We start from the raw sequence: 27,300 nt of genomic DNA on the forward strand, positions 1-27,300 counted from the left end.
TCATTAAATTGAAGCTTTAAGTGTTACCAAACAGGCTACCTTTTTTTTGTTGATCTTGAGTTGGAAGATGGAACGCGATACAAGCAGAAGCCCCTGCTACCCCCACCCCCCTGTGTTGTATTTGATACTGTACCATCACAACGAGTACACACCTTGCAGTGACATAATGATCAGAAAGTGACATTTGCTAGCTGTGGCTTCATTTGTCTTCAGAGCTGTAATTATTAGGCTTTGCTGCCCTAGTTTTCTGACATCAACAGCTACTTTGAAGAATTAGGTTGCTATGGGTTACCAATGTGTCATGTACATTTTATCTAGCACAAGATTCAGGTTCCAGATCTGTTACCATACATACCTTCAAGGTTTTGTCCCCCCAGGACTACGTTCTCCTAGGCAGGTGTTTGTGAGTGAATGAGTATGTGTATAAACCATGTTTCAGCCCTTAGGAGAAATATCTAAATGCAATACTTTTGCCTATTTTCCACCACGTATTATGAAAGTACTGTCTGTAATAGATCTTGCTAAGAGAAAGCAAGTAGCCTGGAGGTAAAATGTAATGAACTGCCATCAAAAAATATGGAAGAAAAGACTTTCCTTTGGCTAAAATGACTGAATAATTTCCTTGCGTTGGGTATGGTTAGCATTCAAGAAGAGATTGCTTAGTTTTTCTCTGTTTTGAATGTATAACGTAATTGGATTCATAACGTGACCCTTGACTTTGAGAGAGTCAAAAATGAACTTCATCTAGTTAAACACAGAATCACATTGGGAATTAGAGATCTGAATCCTTAGTTGCACCTTGAAGCCAACCACAGTGACCTTGAGTTTGCCCTTTAATTTCTTACTGACTCAGTTCTTTAAACTGTAGAAAGACTAAATGGTCAATTAGGTGTAACCATTAAGGAGTCTTCACAAAACCTAGTATCACATAAAGACTCTGTCGTGCTTAACTCCTTGCTCCTGAATTCATCTTTTAAGGATGCTTGAATCTGGGCCTTCCATCCCTGGAGTCCTCCTACTTGTAAACAAGGTCTCAGAGCTTCACTGAAGTTGTTTTTATTTCCATAAAAAGATTCATGAGGATATTAAAATGGTTTGCAATCAATCTCTCACTTCCCCCCAACCCCCAGGACTGTGTTCCATATTTAGTTTAAGAGTAAAAAGCATTAAGTAAGTTATGGCTAGGCAGACTTAGGTAATTAAAACATTTTTGGAATACCATAATATGCAGTTGACTGCTAAGGATATTTTTTTTCCTGTTAATTGGAACTTTTAAAAATTGAAATAAGTAGCTATGTGTCGAATCTGATTATTCCCTACAGGCATGAAAGAGAAGGTTATTTTAAGGGACTATAAGCACATTCTGGGTACACAAATTCAGAACTCAGAGGTTATCTTGGGGGCTGTTTGACAGCAGCTGCTGTGTTGAAGGCATAGCTTCTTAGTAGGGAAGCATCATCCCCCACAAATAAGTGTTGTACTAAACTCAGATGAAGGGCACAGGGATGGGAAATACAGGGGAAGTGTGATGGTGAAGAGCTTGGGCTCCAGAGTCCACGCACCTGCATGTCACTTCCAGCTGCCATCCCAGCTCCGCTGCTCACCAGCTGCTTGACCTTGTGGAGGTTATTTCCTCTCTATCCTTGGTTTTGCCATCCTTAAAAAGGTGACAATATCAGTCTACCTCATAGGAGTGTTGGAGGATTAACTGAGTTAATATATGTAAAGCCTGGCACGTATGAAGTCTCGTGTCTCCTTAAGAGGATGTGTGGGCTTCGGGCATCTGGGTGGCTTAGGCGGATAGGTGTCAGACTTAATCTTAGGATCCAGAGGTCAAGCCCCACATTGGGCTCCATGGTGGGTGTGTCATCTACTTAAGAAAAAAAAACAAAGAGGATGTGCAGGCCAGATGAGTTAGACTTAAGTGTTAAAAAAAAAAAAGAAAGAAAGAGAGAGAGAGAGAGAGAGAGAAAGAAAGAAAAGAAAAGAAAAGAAAAGAAAAGAAAAGAAAAGAAAAGAAAAGAAAAGAAAAGAAAAGAAAAGAAAAGAAAAGAAAGTGGCCATTGAGGGTTGGGGGTATTATTAGGGAAGATTTGATAAAGGAAGTTGAGATGCTACATCTTCAAGAAATGTTACTTACGTAGGCAGAATGGAAAAGAACATTACAAAGCATGAAGGGTTCTTTCAATTAGACTCCTTTGTTCTACAAGAATTTGAAAAACTCTCTATTACATATACTTGAGTTGACATCTAGTTTTTCTTTTACATTTAAAAATTTGATGGGCAGCCCTGGTGGCTCAGCGGTTTAGTGCTCCTTTCAGCCCAGGGTGTGATCCTGGAGAACACAGGATGCTTGAATCTGGGCCTTCCATCCCTGGAGTCCTCCTACTTGTAAACAAGGTCTCAGAGCTTCACTGAAGTTGAACCCCCCCCCCCCGTCTCTCATGAATAAATAAAATCTTTAAAAAACAAAAAACCCACACTTTTATCATTCCTCCTCCCATCTTACCAAAAAGGAAGCAGTACCCTATCACTCCGTCATCCTAACTCCAGTGGACGCTGAGCAAAGATACTCTGCAATACTGGAGTCTGGCTGGACTTTAATGGCTGGGCAACAAATAATTTTTTTCCAAAACACCTGACTTTCTATTGTTTGCTTTCAACAAAATTGAAGGTGTATCTAATCAAGTTGTCAGGCAAGTAGGCCATTAAAAATAAGAGATTGAAATTCATGTTTGACAGCAGATTACTTTGTGATTTATGACATAGGACTCGCAAAGCATTCCAGGGACTGAATGACATCCTTAGAACTCCTCCCATACCCACCTACTTATTTAGGGTAACATCATTCTTTGCCTTACATTTATAAAACAGAAATTAAGAAGAATCGATGCTGAAACCCATTTCGTTCTAGAATTAAGTGACATTCACTAATGGATACATGAACGTAGAGAGATATAAAGGGTACATATGGTTCTTCCATTGAGAGCAAGGTTTCCCTTAAAGTTCATGAAATAAATGATCATAATGGTTCTATGGTATACTACAATAACTTTTTTTTAAAATTTTTATTTATTTATGATAGTCACAGAGAGAGAGAGAGAGAGGCGCAGAGACATAGGCAGAGGGAGAAGCAGGCTCCATGCACCGGGAGCCCGATGTGGGATTCGATCCTGGGTCTCCAGGATCGCGCCCTGGGCCAAAGGCAGGCGCCAAACCGCTGCACCACCCAGGGATCCCTACAATAACTTTTATAACTCAATTTGGAACAAATTTAATCCTTACTTTTAGAGTGACAGAATTTTTAAACTTAATATACACATACATATATATACATATATATTTCTTTCATAAAGGGTAATGAAAGTTTGATCAATAGCAAGACTCTCAAACATAAAAAAATTACATTCAGATAAAAAAGAAATAGTTCAAGGGAAAAAATAAGGATGTGAAATTTGACTGTTAAAGAAGATCTTATTCAGGCCTTTTTAAAAATGCATGATTTGGAAATCCAATTGCTACTCACTAGATATGCTTATTTTAAAATGTCAATATTTATTATATTCCAGAAAAAATATCCTTTGCAAATTTTTTTTTAAAGGGAAAAGCATGTCAGAGCCTCAGAAATGGCTAGTGCAAGTCTTTTTTTTTTTTTTTTAAGATTTTATTTATTCATGGAAGACACACACACAGAGAGAGAGGGAGACAGAGACAGAGACACAGGCAGAGGGAGAAGCAGGCCTCATGCAGGGATTCATACGTGGGTCTCAATCCCGGGTCTCCAGGATCACGCTCTGGGCCAAAGGCGGCGCTAAACCACTGAGCCATCGGGCTGCCCTGTTTTTTGTTTTGTTTTTTGTTTTTAAAAAGAACAACTGCTTGTCTCTATGGTAAGATCAACTTGAGAAATGAGTCCATAGAATCAAAAAAGGAAGAACTGCTTACCTCGTGGCGGGATCAACTTGAGAACGGAGAGTCCACAGTCGGTCTGCAGGCACCTTGGACAGGAGCGGGTTTGGGAGAGCAGGAGGTAGGTGGGTTCGGAGGGGCCGTCGGTGTGGAGGCTGCGCGGACAGAGCACCGTGGTTCTCCGGCCTCCTTCCCTCGCTGGGACTGTGGGGAAGGAGACAGGGAAGCTTCGGTGTCGTGAGCTCTTGATCCACTTCCTGTGGGAGTGCCGTAGTTAGATCTTACCTGTTTGTTACTGATGTTACTGATGTAGATGTTGTGTTCCCTCCAAGACAGAGCTTCCAAAAACCAAAAACATGTCGTTTCTTAAAATCAGTGTTTATTAAGAAAAAAAAAGAAAAAGAGAGCTTCTAGTTTTTTTTTTTCTATTATTAAGTCTTCAAGTATATTGTAGTTACCTGGTGTCATCTTTAACCAAAATTTGCATTCCGTGGAATCAAAATGCTACACCTTTCCTATCGTGCCTTTACTTCCGTGTCATTTTGAGAATTACTGAAATGAAAAGCCTAAAGGACGTAGACGAGTGCCTAGCTCATAATAAGTTGATCAGTAAGTCGTAGTAGTTATTTATCTAGTGCTTTAGAAATAAAACAATAACGGCACATCATCGTTTTCTTAAATTCAAGACTTGGAATGAAATTTACTCAAATTTGTATTCACGGAAGCAGATGTTAAGGTTTTCACTTGTAGAGAAATAATCAATGTGAACATTTACAGACCTGGAAATCAGCAAGCACCTCGGGTGATAAATGAGGTCGTACAAGGGATAGGTAAGTTGAATGAGTCAATATGGAGAAAAAGGTCATCCAGTCGTGGGAGTTATTACCGTTTTTATTCTTGGCACTTTCAGATGTGAGTACAGTTTTTGAAAATGATAATATTTGCTTTTTAGAAACATCCTCTCCGTATTGACTTACTAAATTTATCACTGTTGCAAGAATTGTCATTACAGTTTACGTGTTGAGTGAAGCGGTGTGTACTAGTTCATAGCCCCAAGTGTCAGCTCCCGTTCATTGGAGAAGTTGTCGTGAAAGCAAATACATAAAGGGAAGCTATTTTTATATTTCTTTTTTTTTTATTATTCTGTTTATTCATGAGAGACATAGAGAGACAGAGACACAGGCAGAGGCAGAAGCGGGCTCCATGCAGGGAGCCCGACGCGGGACTCGATTCTGGGACCCCAGGGTCATGACCTGAGCTGAAGGCAGCTGCTCAACCACTGAGCCACCCAGGAGTCCCTCTGATAATTTAAATACAGAACAAAATACTCCCTAAATTGAAGGGATACTACTTAGAATTACAAGCCCTGGTTTTTCAGGACAGGTTTTTTTTGCTGTTGTTCACTATTTATTGTTAACAATGGTTGTTACCGTTGCCCAACTTGTGCTCTGAACTCGTGGCTCAGTTACCCCTTCTGCCCAGATGCAGATTCGAGACAAAGGAACGAGGGCAACAATGAGATCGATAACCCTGCATCTTGCAAATACAGAACCTGTATTTTAAGGACACTCACCGAAGACCTGGCTTTGAATCTTAAATGGGTTTTTTTGAGGGTTTATTTTTTACGTGATTTTGTGTCTGTGTCAAATTCAGTTGAACACCCCCCTTGGGTGCTCACCTTCGCTTTTCATTTTCCTAGGTGGGTGTGGGCCAGTTGCTGTTGTTGCTTCTTACTGTTAGGACCTGTCCTAATGCCATGTTGAGCGCCACCAATAAAATGCTGAATTCTTGCCACGTGTGAGTCAGGCTCTCTCTTGCTTTCTCCCCAGCTGCTGCCTCTCGCGCCAATAGCCACTGGACTATGGCGAGTAGTGTCTGATTCCTTAGGTACACTCCTTGGAGGGGTACGCTTTGCATTTCAAAACTGCCAGGATAAGGTGGTTGGGTTGGTGGAGAAGATGGGGCCAACTCCAAGACCCTGCCCACGAAGGTTTTGCGACGATCTGATGGTGCAGAGAGACACTGAGAGGAGAGGAGGCCGACTCCCCGCAAGCCAGCAGTGCTGCGCAGAGTCAAGGCCCTGGGCGTTCCCCAGTCACACCCTCCCCAGACACTTCCGTCTGCCTCTTCTTTCACGCACAGACCGTGTGTCGCCGATGCCTTCCAGGTTTTCTAGCCACACAAGGCGGGGTACGCTTCTCGGTTTCATTAAGACGGTGCTAGGCAACAAAATCCAAAGGTGCCGCCTCCCTGCCCTGACCCCGTGCCAGTCGTCATCTTTGTTCCTTCCTTCCTGGAAAATAACCCTCTTTTTAAAATGCTTAAAATAATTGTCATGTGCACAAATGATACCAATGTGTACTCCTTTGGCAAAAATCCCACACCGTATAGTCTGTGCAGGACCTGTGGGTGACTCCTGTCCTGTGCCCCGGAGAGGCAACCCGGACGCCTGTGCACCCACATGCTCTCCGCACTGTCTCACGCACACTTGCACACACACCTGTACAGGGGAGGAATATTACCGTGCTTGGCTTTAGCACGAGGCTCATCACGCCGTGCAGATGCTGCTCTTGCCGTTTGCATCGGGCCTGCCTGAGCCGGGCCCGGCGCCCCCTGGCTCGCCTGCCGTGGAGCTTCCTGTAACGCGGCCGTGCGGGCAGCCTCGCTCCCTGCCCGTTGCTGGGCACCTCGCCCGCCCTCCCCGGCGTCACCCTGGCGCCCGCGCCCACTGGACGTGCCTGTGCTCCCGAGGCCTGTTCGCCTTCGCTGGATGCGTGAGAGCCCCGTGTGCTCCCTTAGTCTCTCTTACTGTATTGGCGTCTAAAGGGACTACTGCAACACTGAAAAAAGATTTGGGGTGGTTTTAAGGACATTTTGTATTCTCGCAAGCCTGTCCCGTAATTACTTTGTATTATTTTTTTAGTGTCGTTATCATTTTACTACTCAGTTGAGTAGCGCCTGCAGCATATGGGGGCCCAGGCCAGCACCCTCTTCCCCCTTAGGAAATGCCCTGGAGGCGGCCGAGCTGGCGGCCGTGCCCGGAGGCAGGAAGGCCCAGAGGCAGGGAAGCCCGGCCAAGAGGCCCCGTGGCCTGGTGTCAGCTGCGGATCCCGCGCCCATGGCATGCCGCCCTCTGTCTTGGCCCGTCCCCACCCCGCCCCTCACACGGCTCCCCCCCTTCCCCAGACCGAAGAGAAGCCCTGGGAACTCCTGGCCGGCCATGCCCAGGGGGAGCCCCTGGCAAAGGCACCTCTTGCCGCCCAACGGCGATGATTCTGCGGGTCCCCAATGCTGAGGCTCCCTTCCCGGGCCTTCCAGCAAGTTCTTCTGCGGGACGGCCCACCGTGGGGGACTCTTGGCCTGGAGTAGGAAAAGGTAGCAGTCCTTTATCTCCCTCACACAGATTCTTCTTTCAAAAGTAATAAGTTAAAAAATAAAAAGTCCTAAATCCCCTCTGATAACTCAGGGATACCTCCTTGCTTCAATCACCGTTGGAAGGTCTGGTTTGTTCATAGTGATGTATCAAGTGTGACCTTATTTTAAAAGTCTGTCCTGGCACAGGATTTAAACGAAGTCTTGCTGGGTTGTGAGCAGACATCGAGGCTCCTTATAAAGGACATTTAAGCATTTGCTGTCGCAATAGGATCTGAGCATAACACTGTGCTCCAGAAAGATGATTTTTCTCAACAGAAATGACTTCTTGTTGCCAGAGGTAATAGGAAATTAATTTTTTTCCCAAAGCATGTTTTTTGGGGAAATGTTTTCCAGAGACACATGACTTGAAATTAAGGACACTCTCCTTTGTAAGACTTTATTTCATTTCGTGTATTCTGTTGACCCCTGAGAGAAAACCCAATGTAGAGAGAGGAGAAAACCTACAGTGCTCAAAACCCTACGGATGCCTCCGTAGATGCGGCGTTCCCCCTAACGCTATGCGGGAACTTCATCCCTGGTGCTGCATTTTGTGTGTCTGGCATCGTTGGTTTTGTCAAAGTTTATCTGTTAAAATTCCGCGTACATTTCATTGGTTTTGGAAAACACTCCGGTTGATGTAAACCTACTACAGGGGAAGTTTGCGTCTAAAGTAATACATTCCCTGGTTCGAAGAAGGTAACTGTTGTCCTAGCATCAGTATATGTGATTCCCCCCCCCCCCTTTTAACTTCCCAATACCAGGGAAGCTGTTTGGGTCAGCTCTCTTGGCAGGTTCTTCTGGTAACTGTCAGAAGGGAAGGTATGTGTATATTCAACTGGGCGGGCGTTAGGGGTTCAGACTGTGGCCGTAAAGCAGGAGGGAAAAGGCTACCCTCTTCCCCCACTCCTGGAGGTCCTACTGCTCATCACAGCCGTGTGAACATAGTGTAAGTCATTGAAGTCCTCTGGGACTGGGGTCGTTAACTTAGAAGAGTAGCCTCTCGCAGAACAGAACTGTGAATTCTGAAAATCCCATTGATGGAGGCTTCAGCCCATCAGTATTCCTACTTATGCTTCACGGTCCCCGGCACATGCCTCCCATAAACCTCTGGGGCCTTGGCTAGCTGCATTTATGTTACTGTCCATAAATCCCACTGACTCAAACTTTCTCCCTTTGACTGTTTGTTTTCACCTTCTCTAAGCCCTGGGGATGCTTCTTGGCTCCCAGAAAAAAAGTCCTTACTCCGTTCTCCTGCTCCCCACTTCCCTCCATGTGACCCTCTTTGTCTAAAGAGCGTGCTGGTTGTTCCACACTGTTCAGGTCACGTGTGAGGACTGGTCGGTCACGTCTAACAACTGCAGGTACGGGTCCAAGGCTCTCAGAACCTTCAGAACCTTCCGCCGTATGAAATAGGATAGGGCCAGCCTTTCTCTGTTCGACTGCTTGCTTTCCTGATTGCTCTTTCGTAGAAGATCCTTTATCTCTTTTACTCAGTCTGTATTACAAGTGTGAGATTTCTTCCTAACTCCCATCTCCATCTCTGAGATAGACCCGAGCCTTCACTGAGGACCAGAAGATACAGTTAGGGTAGCATGACAGATAGGAATTAGTGAACAGTGTAGGCTTATCCAAAAAAATAAGTGCTTGATACACCTGGGACTTCTCCAAGCTGTCCTCTGCTTTATATAGCAAAGGGCAAAATGAATCACTCCATAACAAGGGGTCCTAAGAGATACCAAACTCAATTAAAATCGATTTAACTTCTGGGGAGTGCTCCAGATTATACTCCACAAATACTAATATGGTAATATCAGTTTCGGCCATAAATCATCTCATTGGATCTCGTGTCCCTTTTCCTAGATTATACATCATGGGCAATAATAGGTTGTCTCTTGAACCAACAGAGTGTAAATGTCACTGCTTCAGATTCCCGGTGTGTCTGGGTAAAGGCGAAGAAGGAGGTTCGAGTAGCCCTATTGGGGAATGGCAGTACTGGAGACAGGCGAGCGTGTCCGCTTTCCCCTCCAGGACTCGCTGGAGGATCATTTGCATGTTCTGTTGCATCTGCGTTTATCTCTTCCCACCCTCTTCATCCTTCTGTTGAGTTACATGTGTTTTCTACCATCTGACAGTTTAAAAAAAAAAAAAAAGAAAGAAAAGAAAAAAGGTGAACAGTGGCATAGTTAGCATGAAAAATAGTGAAGATAGGAATAGAAAACAGGAAAATGTGTGTAACTTTGGAAGTTCTCTACAGTATATTTAAGAAAGGTGGAACAAATAAATTTTTTATTAATGTGTATATATTCTTTTAAATTTAGGAATAGACGGGCAGTCTGTGGAAGTTTCAAATATCGTGGACATCCGAAAAGAACATAACCGTGAGATTGCAATGAGAATTTCCTCCAGCATAAACAGCCAAAACAGATTTTATACTGACCTGAATGGATACCAGGTGACTTTCCTTTAAAATGTCTAAGTACTGGCTATAATCGTGTGTGACTTTTATATGTGATAATGGGCCAGTTAAGTGTATCTTTCAAAGGCTCTGATATTAAATTTACAAATTAACTCTAAAGTAAAACTGAATTTTAACAGGTACTTATTGCTTCTATATGCAACCAGATTTCCAAAGTTAGAACAAGTATTTGAGAGATGGGTTTGTAGAAGATCAGATTTTAAGGATGTATTTTTTTCCTTTTTAAGATTGTATTTATTTATTTGAGAGAGAGTGGGAGAGCACTTAAGCAGGGGTAGCAGCAGAGGGAAGGGGAGAAGCAGGCGCCCCGCTGAGCAGGGAGCCTGATGCGGGACCCTATCCCAGGACCCCGGGGCCATGACCTGAACCTAAGGCAGCTGCTTAACTGACTGAGCCCCCAGGTTCCCCAGGATGTATTTTTTCAAAGGCAGATTTGGTGACTGTTTGCATGTTATAAGTGTCTTGATACCAGAATATATATGAATTTATTGATTAAAAGAAGGGAAGAGTTTCCCTGAAAATTAAAAGAACCCATTACTGCATTATACATTTAAAAGTATATATGTAATAAATATGTAAATAAATTTTCTTGAGAGAGGAGAAAACATATACTCCATCAATCCCTAATTACGTTTCTATTAGACCATGTATGGGTGTTTACCTTTATGCGCACACACACGGACATAGACATAGACACAGAAATGCAAGCATATATCTGTTTAGAAATGTGGTTGGGTGTGCATTTAATCAAAATGTTCACAAAATTGTTTGAAGTAGTAATGAGAAAATGGACTCAAAATTTTTCCAGATTGTCAACTCTCTAATTTAATAGGCCTCTTTTGATTGTTACCTAAATTTTTGTACTCAGAGTATGTGTTTGACAACATATCTTTGAAATAATACTATTAAAAACATTAGCGTGTTTTTGAGACATTAGCATTTTAGAGATTTCTGGCTATGAATAGAAATAATTTCCCAACAAATGCTCTTACTTCATCTGATTTTCAACTGGGTTGAGTGGAAGGGATTGTGAAAATTTTCTCTTCTACAATTTCCTGTAAAGGTTAAATTTAAACCTTTTTCCAAAGCATAAAATATTGCATTATACACTTTGAATTTACATGTTAATTCTTTCACAGCTGTTTGGTTTTCAAATGAAGCCCCGATTTTATGGTGATTCATTTTCCTCGTGTACAAAAGAAACTCTTTCCTTAAAATATTACAGAAGCAATTATTTGTATGTGTGGGTGTATACATGAATGGGGGGAGAAAAACTTAGTAAAAGTGGATAAAAATGTGAATTTTTAAGGATCGAGCATTCGAATAAATGGGAAAATATTAATTCTAAATTTGTGATCTGAATATTTCTGCTTTTTAAAGAGACCATTTTTTAAACCTTGGGAAGATTGGTCCTTGGGCATAACTAGAAATCTAGACCCGCAGGTAGGCGGTGAGGGTGGCAGCCCCATCATCATGACAGTGAATGTCCTTTTCACTGGGTATACAAGTTAATTTGAATAGAAAGATCAGGATTAGAAAGATGAAATAGAGAATCCCTTTTTTAAAGATTTTATTTATCTGTTCATGAGAGACACACAGAGAGAAGCAGAGAGACAGGCAGAGGGAGAAGCAGGCTCCCTGCAGGGAGCCTGACGCGGGACTCGATCCCAGGGCTCCGGGGTCACGGCCTGAGCCCAAGGCAGACGCTCCACCACTGAGCCACCCCAGGCGTCCCAGGAGAATTCTTTCGTAGTATCTTTTCATTTTTTTCTATTTTTTAGTTTTAGCATTTTACAGTTGTTCCTTCAGTTTCTTAATTCCCTGGGCCTGTGATACAAATTACCACCAACGAGGTGGCTTAAAACAACAGGAATTTACTCTGTCGCAGTTCTGGACACCAGAAATCCCAAACCAGGGTGTCTTGAGAGCCACACTCTCTCCAAGGGCTCCAGGGAGATGTGCTTGCTTGCCTGTCCTAGCTTCTGGTGGTTCCCGGCCGTTCTGGGTACCATCAGCTTGCAGACCTGTGTGCCTCTGCCACCACAGCATGCCTGCGGTATTGTCCTTGGGTCTCTCTGTGTGTCCCCTGCATGCAGATTTCCCTCTTAGGAGGACACCGCTCACCAGATTCGAGACCACTCTAATCGGGTATAACTGGATTATGTCTGTAGGGATCCTGTTGCAAAATAAAGTCAAATTCACGGCTTGTGCCTGGCCACGAATTCTGGGGGACACTATTCAGTACAGCCAGTAAGTTGAAGGACGCCCTACAAGGTTGTTGTAAAGACTAAAGATGGTATTGGTGAAACACCCAGTACTGTGCCTGGTGCTGATGGGCGCTCAGTACGTGTTCCCTATTTTTTTTTTTTTATAAATTAATTTTTATTGGTGTTCAATTTACCAACATACAGAATAACACCCAGTGCTCATCCCGTCAAGTGTTCCCCTCCGTGCCCGTCACCCATTCACCCCCACCCCCCGCCCTCCTCCCCTTCCACCACCCCTAGTTCATTTCCCAGAGTTAGAAGTCTTTATGTTCTGTGTCCCTTTCTGATATCTCCCACACATTTCTTCTCCCTTCCCTTATATTCCCCTTCACTATTATTCATATTCCCCAAATGAATGAGAACATACACTGTTTGTCCTTCTCCGATTGACTTACTTCACTCAGCATAATACCCTCCAGTTCCATCCACGTTGAAGCAAATGGTGGGTATTTGTCGTTTCTAATGGCTGAGGAATATTCCATTGTATACATAAACCACATCTTCTTTATCCATTCATCTTTCGATGGGCACCAAGGCTCCTTCCACAGTGTTCCCTATTATGTTAACTTTGTACTTCTTTCTTTCTTGAGAGCTTTGTCAGACTTTTCATGAGCTGAACAGCAGAGATGTCATTTTTATGTGGTGTGTGTAAGATACCTGATAACACAGGCTCTGTTTGATGTCTCCTCCTGAGGTTTGAGTGAGTCTCCTTGACCCCAACCAGCCTAGTGCACTTTCAGTCAAAAAATAACCGTATTTCACGCATTCACATGCTAGACCAGGAAAAATTGAAATACGGAACTGTCTTCATTGAAACTAAACAAGAATAAGCACTGAATAATTTTTGAATATAAATACGAATTTTATTATTTTAATGTAATACGTTAGAGGATTTGATGAGGGGATCTGTAGTATTTATTAAAACTGATTCAAGAATCATGAGATATTTTTTGAAAGGGGATAGAGAGCTATTATGTTTAGCATTCATTACAAAAGCAGTGTGTTAGATTTAGATGAGAAATGAATACTTAATACCTTTATAATTTGTTTTATGCAAATATTGGAAAGCTAGAAGACTTTTGTTAAGGATTTTTATTCTGAATTTAAATAGGAATGCCTATTTTAAAAACCTGGATAAGTCCTAACTTTCTCACTTAAAAGTTTTCTGAGATCCTTGTGATTTTTTTTTTTTCGTATTGTTTTGAAGACTGTTTTAATTTTTAAAATAGCTCTTCTTATGAACAAGAAAGGAAGCAATACCTTTTTCTCTTTGGAAGAAAAGTCATCTATAGGCAGTACTAATTTTTTTAAAGTACATCTGTAAATATCATTTGATTTCTTCTTCTTCTTCTTTTTTTTTTTTTTTTAAAGTCAACTGTTTGGTCTTGTAGATTCAGCCTAGAATGACAATGAGCAAATTACCTCTTCAAGCAAATGTGTATCCGATGACCACAATGGCCTATATCCAGGATGCCAAGCATCGCTTGACATTACTCTCTGCTCAGTCTTTAGGGGTTTCAAGTTTGAAAAATGGTGCGTATTGTTTGGATTCTTTTTTTGCTCTTAACAAGTTTCAGTTCCAAGTGTATAATTTTTCTCTTGGTCATATGTATTAATTATCGTCTTCAGACACCACCTGCCTTCTTTTGAGGACCAGACTATTTAGTTAATTTTGGTTTTGTGAGAATAGCATAAAATAATGTATTTCCTCCATCTTCTATGAAGAATGAGGGACCTCAAACTCCATGAAACCATTGCTTCTTAAAGATAATTTATCTCTCCTGACAGCTCGTGGTTTGCACAAGCCTCTGTCATTGTCATAATTGAATGGCTGTGGAAATGCTCTGGAAGGCAAAGAGGAGAGGGTGCTGGGAGAAAAGTTAGAAATTCCCTGCGTTGCCCAAGTTCGCAAAGGCGGGAGGAAAGGGTTCAACCCCAGGTCCTTCTCTGAATCACATCGTCCCAGGGCGCACTACCACCCGAAAGAAGAAAGGGAGTTGAAATGACACAGATTGGGGGGGGGGGGGGGATAAAGAGACAAAACTTTAAGGATTCCAAAAGAGAGAACTAGAAAGAGAAAATAAATCATAGACACAGATTAGTGTTTATAAAGCCTTCTATTGGTAGGTGGTGTCCTTTATAATATGTATTTTTCATGATCATTTCTTTGCAGTTGCTCCTCTCTCTTACGTAGTAAGAGTTGCTAAGACAAATAAATGTCTTAAGGAGCCAGGCAGGAAAAGGAGCGCAGGTGCCTGGCGTGTGTACCCTTTGTCACAAACCCACTTTTTATATTAGGCTTATGCATACATTCTGAACATCCGCCCCCACGAAGCATACTATTTCTCATTTTTATTTGTGGCTTTCATCACACAGAATCAGGAGATGAGGCCATAAAGACATTAATGCCATTATAAGAATAATAACGGCCTCCCACCAGGGTGCAGGCGGGGAGCGCGGGGCCGCCGCGTGCTGATGGGGCAGCCGCCGCTCAGTGCCAGGCTGTCCTCGCCATGCGGAGGGGCCAGTTTCTGAGGAGCCCAGAAGTCTGGAATTTTTTTATGTTTTGATTTTTAAAAAATTAAGTCAACATTTACAGATTGGGACAGCTTCCCCTAAAATGCCTAGATGTGGTTTGGGGGCAGAGGAGCTGTATTTCTCAGTTTACCTTTATCAAGGGAAGGGACATAACCGTCCAGTTGGTGATTGCTCCAGTCCTAATGTCTAGCTCCCTATGTTAAGAACCCAATTCTGAGAATTCAAGGCGGGGTTTAAAGATGGGTGGCTCAAGAGTCTTACCTGACGCAGGTGCCCTGCGATAGGCACCCAAAGACGTTTGAATACCTGCAAACATGAAAACAATTTGAGTACACTCCAGGAGATTTACTCAGGCTCATGTATTGTGTGGACTAACATTTGGAGGCAGGAAGAAGAGAGAAATTGTGCTGATCTGGGTGTGAAGCCAGATCTAAGATCTAAGATCAAGCCCTAGGTGGCCACGGGGCAATTAGTCTCAGTGCCTGAGGAGCAAATTCTAGACGGTTGTGTCCTAAAATAAATATGGAGGTCGTGACAACCAAGATTCTAACCATCGCTGGGGGTTTTATGGATCCCTAACGAGAGAAGAAACAACTATAAACAGACTTGGATTGACAGTGTTGGAATAATAGTCATTAAAATATTTTGTGTATTGCTTTTTTATGCCAAACGATCACTTTAATACCATGACAAATGTGAATGGGTGGATGGATGAATACACATATATTTTTAAGTATTTATGACTAGGGGTTTTTGGATTTTTTAGTATAAATATATGACTGTGACCCTGGGTGTTTTTTTTTTTTTTTTTTTTTTTTTTTTTTTTTTTTTAGTTTGCAGTCTCAAAGCCTAACAGCTCACAACTTAAACTAGAAGAGGTGTGGAATTATTGCACAGCAAATGCAGGAACCAAATATGACCTCTTTCTGAGCTCCAGGAAAGAGGATAGTTGATGCCACTTATAATAATACCAGGGAGGGAAGGGGGTATGTGGCAGGTGTCTCCAAATCCTGGGGTTTCTTCAGAGGATCACCACGTATCGAGTAACCTAAATTGTCTTTCAAGTCCTTGTTAGACTCTGTGCATCCGTATTTGTCTTGTTATTCAGTGTGTGATGTACGTTCCCTTAATGAGCCTCATAAACATCTTTAAATTCCAAATGCCGCCACTAAAAATTTTGGAGGACGTGATTTACATTTCAGGTTAATTTTTGAATCTCAAATTTTTGATCTGTCTCATTTTTTAAGTCTCTTAACCAGATTTTTAGCAGACAACAATGAAGAAGAACAGAAACACAATCCTGGTTTTTGCGTTTACACTAGTTGTTTTGAGAAAGCCCTTGTTGATACTGTGGGTTGTACGGATCTGTGTCCTTGGCTTAAATCAGGATTGTGCCTAAACTTATGTGATCCTCCCTGGATGTTTGTATTAAATAACCCTGGCCAGTTTGTCTGTTTGTTTGTTTGTTAGGTCAGATTGAAGTTATCATGGATCGAAGACTCATGCAAGATGATAATCGCGGCCTTGAGCAAGGTGTCCATGATAACAAGGTTACAGCTAATTTATTTCGAATACTCCTGGAAAAAAGAAGTGTTGTGAATATGGTAGGAAAAAAAATAATTCGCACATTCTGTGTTGATTATTCTTTGCCACTCAAAATTTGAAATTATGACTTTCCACATTATTATTTTTTTTAATGATTTAGTTTCCAGTATTGAGATACCTTTATAAGAGATTTAGCCTAAACTGACAAGATGGAAAGATACGTAAGAAAACTTTAGTTACACTTACGTAGGGTTTGCATTTAGGTCATCTTTTTTTTTTTTTTTTTTTTTTTTGCTTCTTATGTAGATGTAAAATAATGTTAAGGAACCAGTTGGGGTGAAAGTTTCTGCAATTATTTTGAAAGAAAATAAGCATTAAATTTACAGATAGAACGTTAGCGCGTGCTTATTAGGAAATTAAGTTTGATTAGTAAAAATTTTTTTTTTGAGACCTTAATGTACTTATTCTGGTCTTAGACTCAACTGAAAACAGATTTACTCGTGTGTCTTGTTCAGTTTTCATTTCTCAAAACAAAACCCCAGCATCCCATTAAGCAGTCCGCCTAAAGCTCAGTTGGATGTAGACCAACATGACAATACCCTTCTTAGGGCAGCGCAAGAGTCGTCACCCCTGTCCTCCCTACCTGACTCCTTCCCCACCTCCCATGGCCCTCCGCTCGGCCCTTTATTTCTTATTCTGCTCCCTCTTTCTTTCTTTCCTTTTTTTTTTTTTTAAGATTTTATTTATTCATGAGAGACATAGAGAGAGAGGCAGAGACACAGGCAGGGGGAGAAGCAGGCTCCCTGCAGGGAGCCCGATGCGGGACTCGATCCTAGGACCCCGGGGTCACGCCCTGGGCCAACACCGGGTGCCCCACCACTGAGCCTCCCGACCCCTCCTTTTCTCCACCCCCCTCTGTGGTCCTTCCTGCTCTGGCGATAAAAGCCCCACATGCGTCTCCCCAGATCTGGTCCCCTCTTGGCCGCAGAGCCATCCCTCCCTGTGTCCTGCTCCTCAGACCCCCCGCCCTGCCCATCAGGAGCCTCCCGACGCCCTCCCCATCCCGGCCTGGCCTTCTCCGCTGCTCCCCCGGCAGCACCCCCGGGGGCGTCCCTCGTCTGCTCCCAGCGATGCTTCTCCGTCCTTCTCCGTCCTTCTCCTCTTGAGCGGCGGTATGGCCCCTGCGAGGACACCGTCCTGCCCGAGCAGTTCCCGTGTGGCCGCTCGTGGACCTCGGCCGCCGCCCCAAGCAACCCCAGATGCTTCCCCAGTCATTCCGCTCTTCTTTTCCTGCCGCGTTGGTTCTCAGTCAGGGTTGGTCTGCTTGGTCTGTTTTTTTTTTTTCCAAAACTCAGTCTGACCTCCGTGCCCCGTTCTTCACGTCCCGAGGTCTGGTCACCGGCCTCCCTGTGAAGGCCGTGGTCCTTGCGCGGCGGGGAGCCCATCCTGGGCCCGCGGCTCCGTGTGGCCCCCTCGCGCTGCACCCCCCACCTGCTGCCCAGCCCCCTCCCCCACAGCCTGCGCCCCCGGCACCTGCTCCCCCTGCTGCCCCAGCACCTGCTGCCCGGTCCCCTCCCCTGCGGCCTGCGCCCCCGGCACCTACTGCCCGGCCCCCTCCCCCGCGGCCTGCGCCCCCAGCACCTGCTGCCCGGCCCCCTCCCCCGCGGCCTGCGCCCCCGGCACCTGCTGCCCCATGCTGCCCTGGCACCTGCAGCCCGGTCCCCTCCCCTGCGGCCTGCGCCCCCCGCACCTGCTGCCCGGCCCCCTCCCCCGTGGCCTGCGCCCCCCGGCACCTGCTGCCCCCTGCTGCCCCTGCAGCCCGGTCCCCTTCCCTGTGGCCTGCGCCCCCAGCACCTGCTGCCCCCTGCTGCCCAGCCCCCTCCCCCGCGGCCTGCGCCCCCGGCACCTGCTGCCCCCTGCTGCCCCGGCACCTGCTGCCCAGCCCCCTCCCCTGCCACCTGCGCCCCCGGCACCTGCTGCCCCGGCACCTGCTGCCCAGCCCCCTCCCCCGCAGCCTGTGCCCCCGGCACCTGCTGCCATGGCCCCCATGTGGGGCCGTGGGTCGTGGCTGTGGCCACAGCTCACCGGCTGCGGCTTGTACCCGGGCACCCAGACCCGCTGCCCTCTGCCTCCTCAGAACCACACATCCAGGCGCTCCCCGATCCTCGTCTCTCTCCTCTTTTGACCATGGCTCTGCTGAGCGCCGGGCCCTGTCCGCTGCTTCTAGACTTGTCCCCGGTGGAGGAAGCACCGTAACCTTTGCACGAATGAATATGCGATGCACAAATGAGTGAGCGGCTGTAGTGCCTCGGGCCACCGCGTTACCCCTGCTGTGCCCTGCCCCGTGCCCTGCTGTGCCCTGTCCGGTGCCCTGCTGTGCCCTCCCGTGCCCTGCCCCATGCCCTGCCCCATGCCGTGCTGTGCCCTGTCCTGTGCCCTGCCCGTACCCTGCTGTACCCTGCCCTGTGCCCTGCTGTGCCTTGCCCCGTGCCCTGCCCCGTGCCCTGCCCGTCCCACTGTGCATGTTCTCGCCCCGCTGCTACATCCGGGGACTTGGGTCCTGCAGCTCCCGGTGCCCCTCAGGGCCCCTGGCCTGTGGTAGGTGTTCCATAAATAAAACACCAGTTGATTGAATGAATCGGCAACAGCTCATTAAAGCAAAGACTTCTTCCAGGATCTAGAATCTTTTAGGAAAAAAGATTTTAATATCCATTTTTAGATGTCAGGATTTATACCAGTTCTTGGGATGCATGGTTTAAATCAATTACTGACAAGATAGCTTAATTTTAGGACTCAAACTGCATAGGAAAATCATTGTCTGAGTGCTGGCAGCTACACTCTTTCTCCTCCTGAAAATGTTTCTGGCTTTTATGATTTTTTTTCCTCTCTATATAGACACTAATTTGCAAAGCTTCTGTTAACTATGGCAGTAAGAAATTCCATGTCAGATCTATAAAGCTTTCACTTAGAAGGGAAATAATTTGTTTATTCCCATTCAAAAAACTCCTTGGATAGTAATTGATTGAAATTTGATCCAATGTGTTTGTAATCCTGTGTTGGTTAAATTTTTCTTTTGCTCAACTATAGATTCCTGGACTTAAATCAATAGTGTCTTTTAAATAAAAAATGAACTAGAGAAGAGAAAAATACGTTTTAATTTCTAGCGAAATTGATTTAAAAGACGTTCGATTAACAAACGCTCCATCCCGTATAACGTGAACTTTCTAGACAGCGTCTTTATTTTCAACTCAGACTCTAGTGTTTTTTAAAATGTCGATGGGGAGGTGCCGCGGCGAGGAGCTGGCTCTGTACAAGGAAGGCATCTGGGTAGAAAGTCCTAAGCCTGCAGCCCCCTGGGGGTAACTGGGGTGACTAAGGGGAATGGAGGCCTGTTCTCGAGTGTTCTGCGGAGACGCGGGGAGAACGGGCCCTGGCATGACAACAGTCGCCATGAGATGTGCGGGTGCCCCACGGATCGCTGGGGCCATGTGACGGTGATGCCCATCCGTGCAAAATGACAATCGTCCCTCTGGCACCGACCCTTTAGGTTTTGTTTCTTTGAGACTTAACTCCCTGTCCCTTCCTGTGTGGAGGCCACTGAACCGAGAGCTGGAAGTGTCCAGGCATTACAGCTGCGTCACTCTACCCTGGGATGCGAGCTCTTTACGTGGGAGGAGGGCCGGCCAAGGGACAGGAGATTAAGCCCGAATGCTTGCAGGGATCTGAAAAGAGATGGAATGAGGGAGGCTGGTCGCGTTTTACGGGCAAACACCTTGATTAGGTGACACCAGGGCTGTGATGAGCACAAGGACGCATCCCACCAAGGAGCTAGAACTCAGCCGCCCTCGAGGGAACGTGGGGGCCCAGGGTGACTTGGATCTCCAGTATCGTGGGGGCGGGGGGGAAATCACCTGTTTTGGGGAGTTTTTGTTATTGTTGCTGACAATTTCAATGTGTCACCTCCTGGATTTTTTTTCTCTTTTTGAGAGCTGGCCAACTGTTGAATACCACGCAGACCTCCCAAACCTTTCTACAGGCAGATTTAGCCCACGTGTCACCAGGCTCCACCTCTGCACTAAATGAGATTTATTTCCAAATCTTACGATTCTTTATATTTTCACTGATTAGTTCTTCTGTCTCTGGCTTTTTACTGCATCCTTTCCCCAACTGCATTTTTTTCCTCTCGTTTATTTATATTTGCTGAACCTTTATCGCGTTCCCACCAGGTATCAGGTTGTACTGAATAAGCAAAAGGGACTCAAAAATATCATCTCTTATTATCTTAGATCATTTATTTAGCCAGTTTTGATGTAGATGAATGGAAGCCTTTGATGTTTAGGGATCAGATAACTTAAGTGGAGCCCAGCGAGTAGTTCTGACGTGTGACATATAAGGGCTGGAACCCAATGGAGAGCTCAACTTGGTGTGGCCTGGATCGGAATGTGCTAGAAACTATTTATAGTTTCACACAGGCTGCAAGGAGCAGGCTAGACTCAAACAGCTTGACGCCTCCCAGCCCACAAGAAACCCAATAATGTTGATAGTAGTGCGCTAGTTACTACAAGGCTGGGGAATTCATTTACCGCTTAAACAAAAGCATAAAATTTCCTAAAGCAAACACGTGTTACAAGCCTTGGGTGTATCCTAAAGGTTACAGCTCAAAGACTCCCTTTCCAGGAGATTGATCAAAAAGTGGTAATTCGCCAGCTAAATATTTTGCTGAGACCCTCGTTGCTGTAAAAACGTCCAGAAAGGGCACGGATCGTGGAGCCTCCCGCGGGGTTCAGTCGCACCCTGCCTGGCCGGTGCCCGCCGCCTTCCCAGCCCGGAGCCGCCGCGCCTCCTCAGCTCGGGTGGGACAGTGAAGGGCCCCACTGCTGAGTTCTCCGAGGGACTTAGGTTCGTGATGCTGTTCGCTTCGCTGGGACCTTTCATGAACGCCTTTCTGAGTCTGAATCATTTTCTGAATCCAAAACTAGTTAAAGGATGAGACTCATGCATTGGACTCCAAAAGGAGCTGTCTGTCCTACGAGGTTGGGAGCGTGTCTGGGGTCACGGTTCCCGACCCACGTCCCCGGAGCTGTGTCACCCTGAGAGCTGAGATCCTCTCCGGGGGCTGTTAAGCTTGGGCTTCCTGGGGCCCACCCCTGGAGAGCCTGTTTAAGGAGATTTGGGCTAGTGCCTGAGGATCTGGGTTTAAAGCTTCCCAAGCCATTCTTTTTTTTTTTTTTTTTTTTTTTTTTGAGATTTTTTTTTTTTCATTTATTTTGAGGGAGAGAGAGAGCGCAAAGGAGCACACGGAAGGAGAGGGAGACGCGGACTCCCCGCTGAGCAGGTAGCCCAACATGGGGCTCGACCCCAGGACTGGGACCCTGGCTTCACGACCTGGGCCGAGGGCAGACGTGCAACTGACGGAGCCACCCAGGTGTCCCCTCCCCACGCCCAATATTGCTCCATGTGGCCGGTGTTGAGCGCTGAGCATCAGGGGACCTGGCTGGGTCGGTGTGCACATCCCTGTTTGCGGGGTCTGCACAATCCATCAAGAAGTCTCCCACCTGCTCCCCTAGGCGTCCGGGGATTCCTCCAAGAGCCGAGAACAAAGCCAGAGAGCTCTTCCTGAATGTTATTTGACCTAGAAATGGACTTCATGCCTTCCGAGTCTCATACGGCAGGTGTCTTCTTTTCTGTTGGAATCTTTTATCTTTTATTACTGAAAAAGTGATTTTGTCAGCAATCCTGACCTACATTATGAAGTCCTTTGATCTTGGAGTACATTTAAAGTTTCTTGTTGAAACTGTTCCCTCACTATTCAACAACACGTGTGAAATTTCAGCAGTTCTGGAGAATATGATTTTATACGCTTTACTTAATCTGTCTTTCAGAAGAGGAGTGTGGAATGGGTACTTCGTTTTTAGCGCTCTTTTAGACCTAATATTTTTTGCCAGCATCTTAATATTGCAGTGTCCCTCTGCTGCCTTTAATTTTTTTTTCTCTCTCTCTCTCCATAGTCTGAATTGTAATGACATCTACAGTTCGCTGCTGGCAAGATGCTTGTCACTCTTTGCTAACACCCTCTGTTCAGTGCTAATCTGACATTCTGAGTTTTAAGCTCTGTATCTTCTATAAATCCTATCTTTTCACACAGATAAGTAGCCAAGCCTTTCATCTGAGCCCCATATTAAAAAAAAAGGATGCAAAATCAAAAGCTATCAGTGAAATGGACAGTTAAAAAAAAAAGGTGCAAAATTAAATTTGTCCCACCTGTCACTGCTGATCAGAAAACCTTTCTATGTAAATTATTTTCTCTTCTCATTGTTTTTCTCTGTGTGCTTTTTATACCTCAGGCGTTATTGGTTAAGGCTCTGCTTAGTCATTGATTTAATTGAGCATGTCATCCACCATATGCATATGCCCAGCCCTGGCAGACGTATTTAATGTTTGAACATCCTGAACCACTTATCCGGAAGTATATATACCATAGCAATGACTAAATTACTTTTAAATTATACTGAATAATTGTGTACTAGGTAAATATGTACTAACTACTCCATAACATACATGAGAGTTTTCGTTCAGTGGCAGTGATTTATCAAATTTAACAGACCATCAGGGGTGCTACCTCTGTTTTTAAAAAATCTTATTTATTCCGAGAGTACCCCCCCAAAAAAAATCTGTCATTGGTTAACATCTATAGAGCATAGCTTTGGATCCCTACGAGGTGTCATGGTCTAGTTGAGGGTATAAGTGGAACCATGAGAATATGATGGGTGACACCTGAGGGAAAAGAGATCACATTTGATGATTGCAAGAAGTACGGATGTCCCAACCCATCTACTTAAGGAATTTTGTGGTAGGTTGAGTTTCTGGAAAAAGTTACACTTTGTCCAAAAATGTTGGTGAAAAGTGTTGTCAGGGTTTTTAGCGCTAAAGCAATGGAGAAAAGCTACTTCTGAACAGGAGTTAAGTGGACACTGTTCACTTTCTTACATTGCTCACTGCCAAAGTTGGTAAATCTGTGTGTCGTCTAAGGCTGCTATTTACAAAACCTAATAAAATTACAGTACGTGCTTACGGTTGCATTCCTTTCCTACCTAAACCCCGTCAAGTAATTCAGTCAATATTGTGAACTGCAAATATACAACACTTAAGCGTGTTTGCTTTTTTTCTTGATAGGAAGAAGAGAAGAAGTCGGTCAGTTATCCTTCTCTCGTTAGCCACATGACTTCTTCTTTCCTGAATCATCCCGTCTTTACGATGGCAGAAAAGGTCCCCGTGCCCACCCTCCAGCTGCTAGGGGAATTCTCTCCGCTGCTGTCATCTTTGCCTTGTGACATTCATCTCGTTAATCTGAGGACAATACAGTCAAAGGTATATCCCAAAATGCGTTTATGAACAGTTACTTTTTTGTAATGTATTTGATATAAGGGGATGAGAAGCGGAAAACAAATAACAGCCGACCCTTGCACAACACGAGTTGGACCTGCACCCGTGCGCTTACTCGGATTGTTTTTGATAAATGCAGTGCAGTACCAAAAATGTATTTTCTCTTCCTTATTATTTGCATGACATTTTCTTTTCTCTGGCTTATTTTAAGAATGCAGTATATGACACGTATCATGTACAAAATCCGTGCCAAACCGCTGTCCATGTTATCAGTAAGGCTGCCAGGCAATACTAGTCAGCTCTTAGTGGTTCTGTTTTGAGAGACTCAGAGTCCTGCGGATTTTTGACTCTGGGTGGGGGGTCGTCGCCCCAACCTGCTGCGCCATTGAAGGGTCAGCTGTACTGGGAGTTTCACTGTGCTTCCAGGAGCCGTCACGAGGACTTCACCTTTAGGCAAGATCGTTACGCCTTTCATTTGACTGCGGCTCTGTGGTTTAGAGCATATCCCACTCCTAATTTATGTTACTCCCAGAAAAGTTCTCTGTGGTGAGAAGGTCGGGGGATATTATCTTTTTACAGATAAGAAAGCAAAAGCTGGCCTGGGGTCACATAATAGTAGGTGGGACAACAGGCCTTAAGATGAGCTCTCCTGGCATTTTCCATCATTTCTCCTTCATAGCCAGTGTCTCTTGAGGAGTCAGAGAAATAAGAAGCATTGCTTTTAATTAATTCTGCATCAGAAGCCATGTACATTCATCTCTTTCTCCTGAAAATCACTGCAACTCCTACCTTTGCATTGAAAAACCAACTGTTTAGAGACGTCTAAAGATCCACTAGAGGAAGAGCAGGGGAAGATTTTAGTAGATAAGGAATTTTAACGCAGTTGCCCTGCTTTTGTTTGCATGTATGCCTGCTTTTAAAGTCAGAGATTGCATTTGCAAAGAATAAAAATCCGGCATTTGACATCGTTTTTAAATTCGGTAGAGCTGTTTTGATATTGTGAACTGACATATGCTTGGCTGGAAATAGTACGCGCTTCGGGATTCCGTAGGAAAAGTGATAAATGGCCTGAGTATGAAAAGGAGAGAATGTTCATGTTTGAAGACAACATAGGAAGAGAGAATGTTTAGTTTTAGAGCAAAGAACTAAAGCAAACCAAGTAAAGTTAAGGATAAATGGCTGCAAATTTGGACGCTTAAGGCTTTTACGGCCTGTGTAGGAATATGCATAAGGCTTGTAATAGTGAGTACGGCTGAACACAGGAGGCCTGGGTATGTCTGCACGTGTCAAAAGTCTCGTTTGATCATGTGAACCCACCTGCAGGATGTACTTCTTGCCCTACAGTTACAGCTAGAGGCACCAGGGAAACTGTCGTGACCCAGCCAAGACGGCAACCCCTGGCTCTTCTGAAGCATCGATTCTGGTGGGAGGAGAAAAATAAGAAAAAATTAAGAGAAAAGTAACATGAGTTAGATGGTGACAAGCGTTCGAGGGGGGGGGGAGGGGGAAAGGATGGTTCTGGAGGATGACAGGGGTTTGCATAGTGTGGTTGGAGGAGGACGTTGCAGAAAGGGTGTGAATGGAATAAGACTCTGAAGGAAGTTGGGGAGTGAGACTGATGCAGATTTCTGGGGGTCGAGTGGTCGGGCAGTCGAGCAAGTGTGAAGGCCTAAACGTGGGTGACGTGGTGAGAACAGAAGCCCCGTGCCAGCTGGCCTTTTCTTTGATCCCTTGCTGCATCCTGTTGCCCAGAAGAGTGTCTGCACATAGTAGGGATGGAACAAATCCTATGTGTTCTCCAGGACTCTGCCATAATTGTGGGTTCACTTTTCCACTCCTGGAGACGGGTCGCCTCCCTGAGTTAGATGAATCCATAAGCTGAAGGGGACCCAGGGATGGAGGGGGCGGGGGTGGTTATGGAGGACTCGGAGCCTCAGGTGGCTGCCTCTGGGCACGGCTGCAGGGGATGTTAGCCACCTGAGGATCTGGGGGCTCCTGGGGTGCCCGGCGGCCACTGTTCCTTCGCCTCATTCCTAGATGACTCTATCCCGTGCTTGTTTTCCGGATACAGTTGTCTAGAGTCAGTGAGTGTCGGGTTTCGTGGTCTGCTGTCTAGGGCTGGCCCTTGTCTCCCAGCCCCCTCTTTTCTGTGGTTACCTGCTGCTTTCATTCTTCCTGCTGATGCCTGTCTTCCTGTCCTATGATTCTCATCACTTGCCAGACCCAGAGCTCTGCTGCCGCTCAGTCGGTGCAGGACTTCGGGCCCTGGGCCCTCCGTGGTCTGGCCTCCACTCACTGTACCCGCGTGGTTTCCCGTTGGCTCTTCACACCCTTAGACGTGTGGACCCTTGGCCGGGTGCTGACTCCGCTCCCCTTTATGGCCAGCTGGGCTGGCTTCAGGTGCGTGGTGAGGGACGGAGAGGATAATGCTTTTGAGCCCTTTGAAAACAGAAGCACTCTGTAAACCCCGGTCGTTGTCCTGGTGGTACCCGGAGTACTTGCCAGCTCATGTGCAAACTGAGGTGTCAGCCGAGCACATAGTTGGACCCAGAAGAATAAAGACTGAAATGCTGATGCTTAACCCTAACCAGCCTGCTGGTGCGGGGTCAGAACTCACAACTTGGGCCGGTTTTGCTGTTTTGCATTATCCCATCGACCAGTGCCGGCTCCTAGGTTGGTCTTTGACTCTTAGCACAGCTGTTCCAAGGCTCACCAGAGACCCAAGGGAGTGCATCTGTCCGTTCAAAATCACTTCTCGAAAGAACTGCTTTCTGTCCCTTGACCTCTGGTAACTCTGATAACAGGAAAATAATCCTGGAAAGCAGCCGACGTAAGTACTGAATCAAAGAAAGCTCGGTACTTTAAAGATGTCGAGTGCCATTTCATGGTTGCACCAAAAGAAGACAAAGGGGACTTGGAGAAAATCCAGAGCCAGGCCCCGACACCTGGGACCGTACCCTTCCCCTGTGTGCCGGCAGCTCCAGCCCTATGGTAACTCATCGTTCCTTCGGAGGCTGCGAAGCATTTTTGCCCCTGCAGTGGTGTCGGCATAGCTCTTGGCTCCCGGGCCAGACTGGAGCTCTGCTGGGTCTGCAGGAGTGGGCGCTCCCCTTCCCGCCCCTCCCCGTGTGTCCGTGGGAAACGTGGCCCATCCTTGACGTGACAGAAGCACATCTTTGTTGCTGCCTCACTTCCTCAGCGGCAGCGGGGTGGACGGGGCCCCTGCTCCCTGGCCACTGCGTGAAGGGTCCAGGCGTTCGGAACCAGGCCCCGGGGAGAAGGGGGTTACGGGCTCGAGGAGCGGTGCGGGAGGCGGCGTAGGGCCCCGGGTGCGCGCACCTCCACGGTGCTTCCGTGTCTCCAGCTACCCGACCTCGGGGTCGGTGTGTCCGGGTCCCACCGGGGACATTTTGGAACGGAGACTTGGACTATTTCCCCATCCCTGAGGCTGTGACTCTGGGGGTCTGGGGTGAGGAACCTATGAGTTAGTCATGCTTAAGGACCCATGATTCCGGAAATTACCGTCATTGCCATTCAGCCAATTGGGAAAGTAAGAGTTAGAGATCGAGTGGCTAAGGTGGCATCACCCGGCAGTAAGTGGCGTGCTCCGGGCTCACACGGCCGTGTCCTCATCTGGTGGCTGTCCGGGGCCCCCGCGGTGCCGTTCGGCTTCTTACGGCCTCTGTTCCTCATGGGCCAGTTCTTCAGGAATTGTTCCGTGTGGGTAGATGAGGTTATGATTTTACAGAAGCATGGCTTGCCCTTATT

At 45.7% G+C, this 27,300-nt stretch overlaps 1 protein-coding gene across 1 annotated transcript in view; it reads left to right on the plus strand.

The window, feature by feature from the left end:
• The window catches only part of MAN2A1 (mannosidase alpha class 2A member 1), a 163,067-nt gene that overhangs the window by 129,523 nt on the left and 6,244 nt on the right, over positions 1–27,300 (plus strand). The window contains exons 17-20 of the mRNA XM_055315266.1: positions 9,642–9,775; positions 13,458–13,599; positions 16,075–16,208; positions 23,323–23,517. Coding sequence (XP_055171241.1) covers positions 9,642–9,775; positions 13,458–13,599; positions 16,075–16,208; positions 23,323–23,517 — 605 coding nt within the window. The remainder of the gene's footprint in view (positions 1–9,641; positions 9,776–13,457; positions 13,600–16,074; positions 16,209–23,322; positions 23,518–27,300) is intronic.

This window comes from Nyctereutes procyonoides, unplaced genomic scaffold (genome assembly GCF_905146905.1).
Source record: "Nyctereutes procyonoides isolate TBG_1078 unplaced genomic scaffold, NYPRO_anot_genome, whole genome shotgun sequence".
In the NCBI taxonomy this organism is placed as follows: Eukaryota; Metazoa; Chordata; class Mammalia; order Carnivora; family Canidae; genus Nyctereutes; species Nyctereutes procyonoides.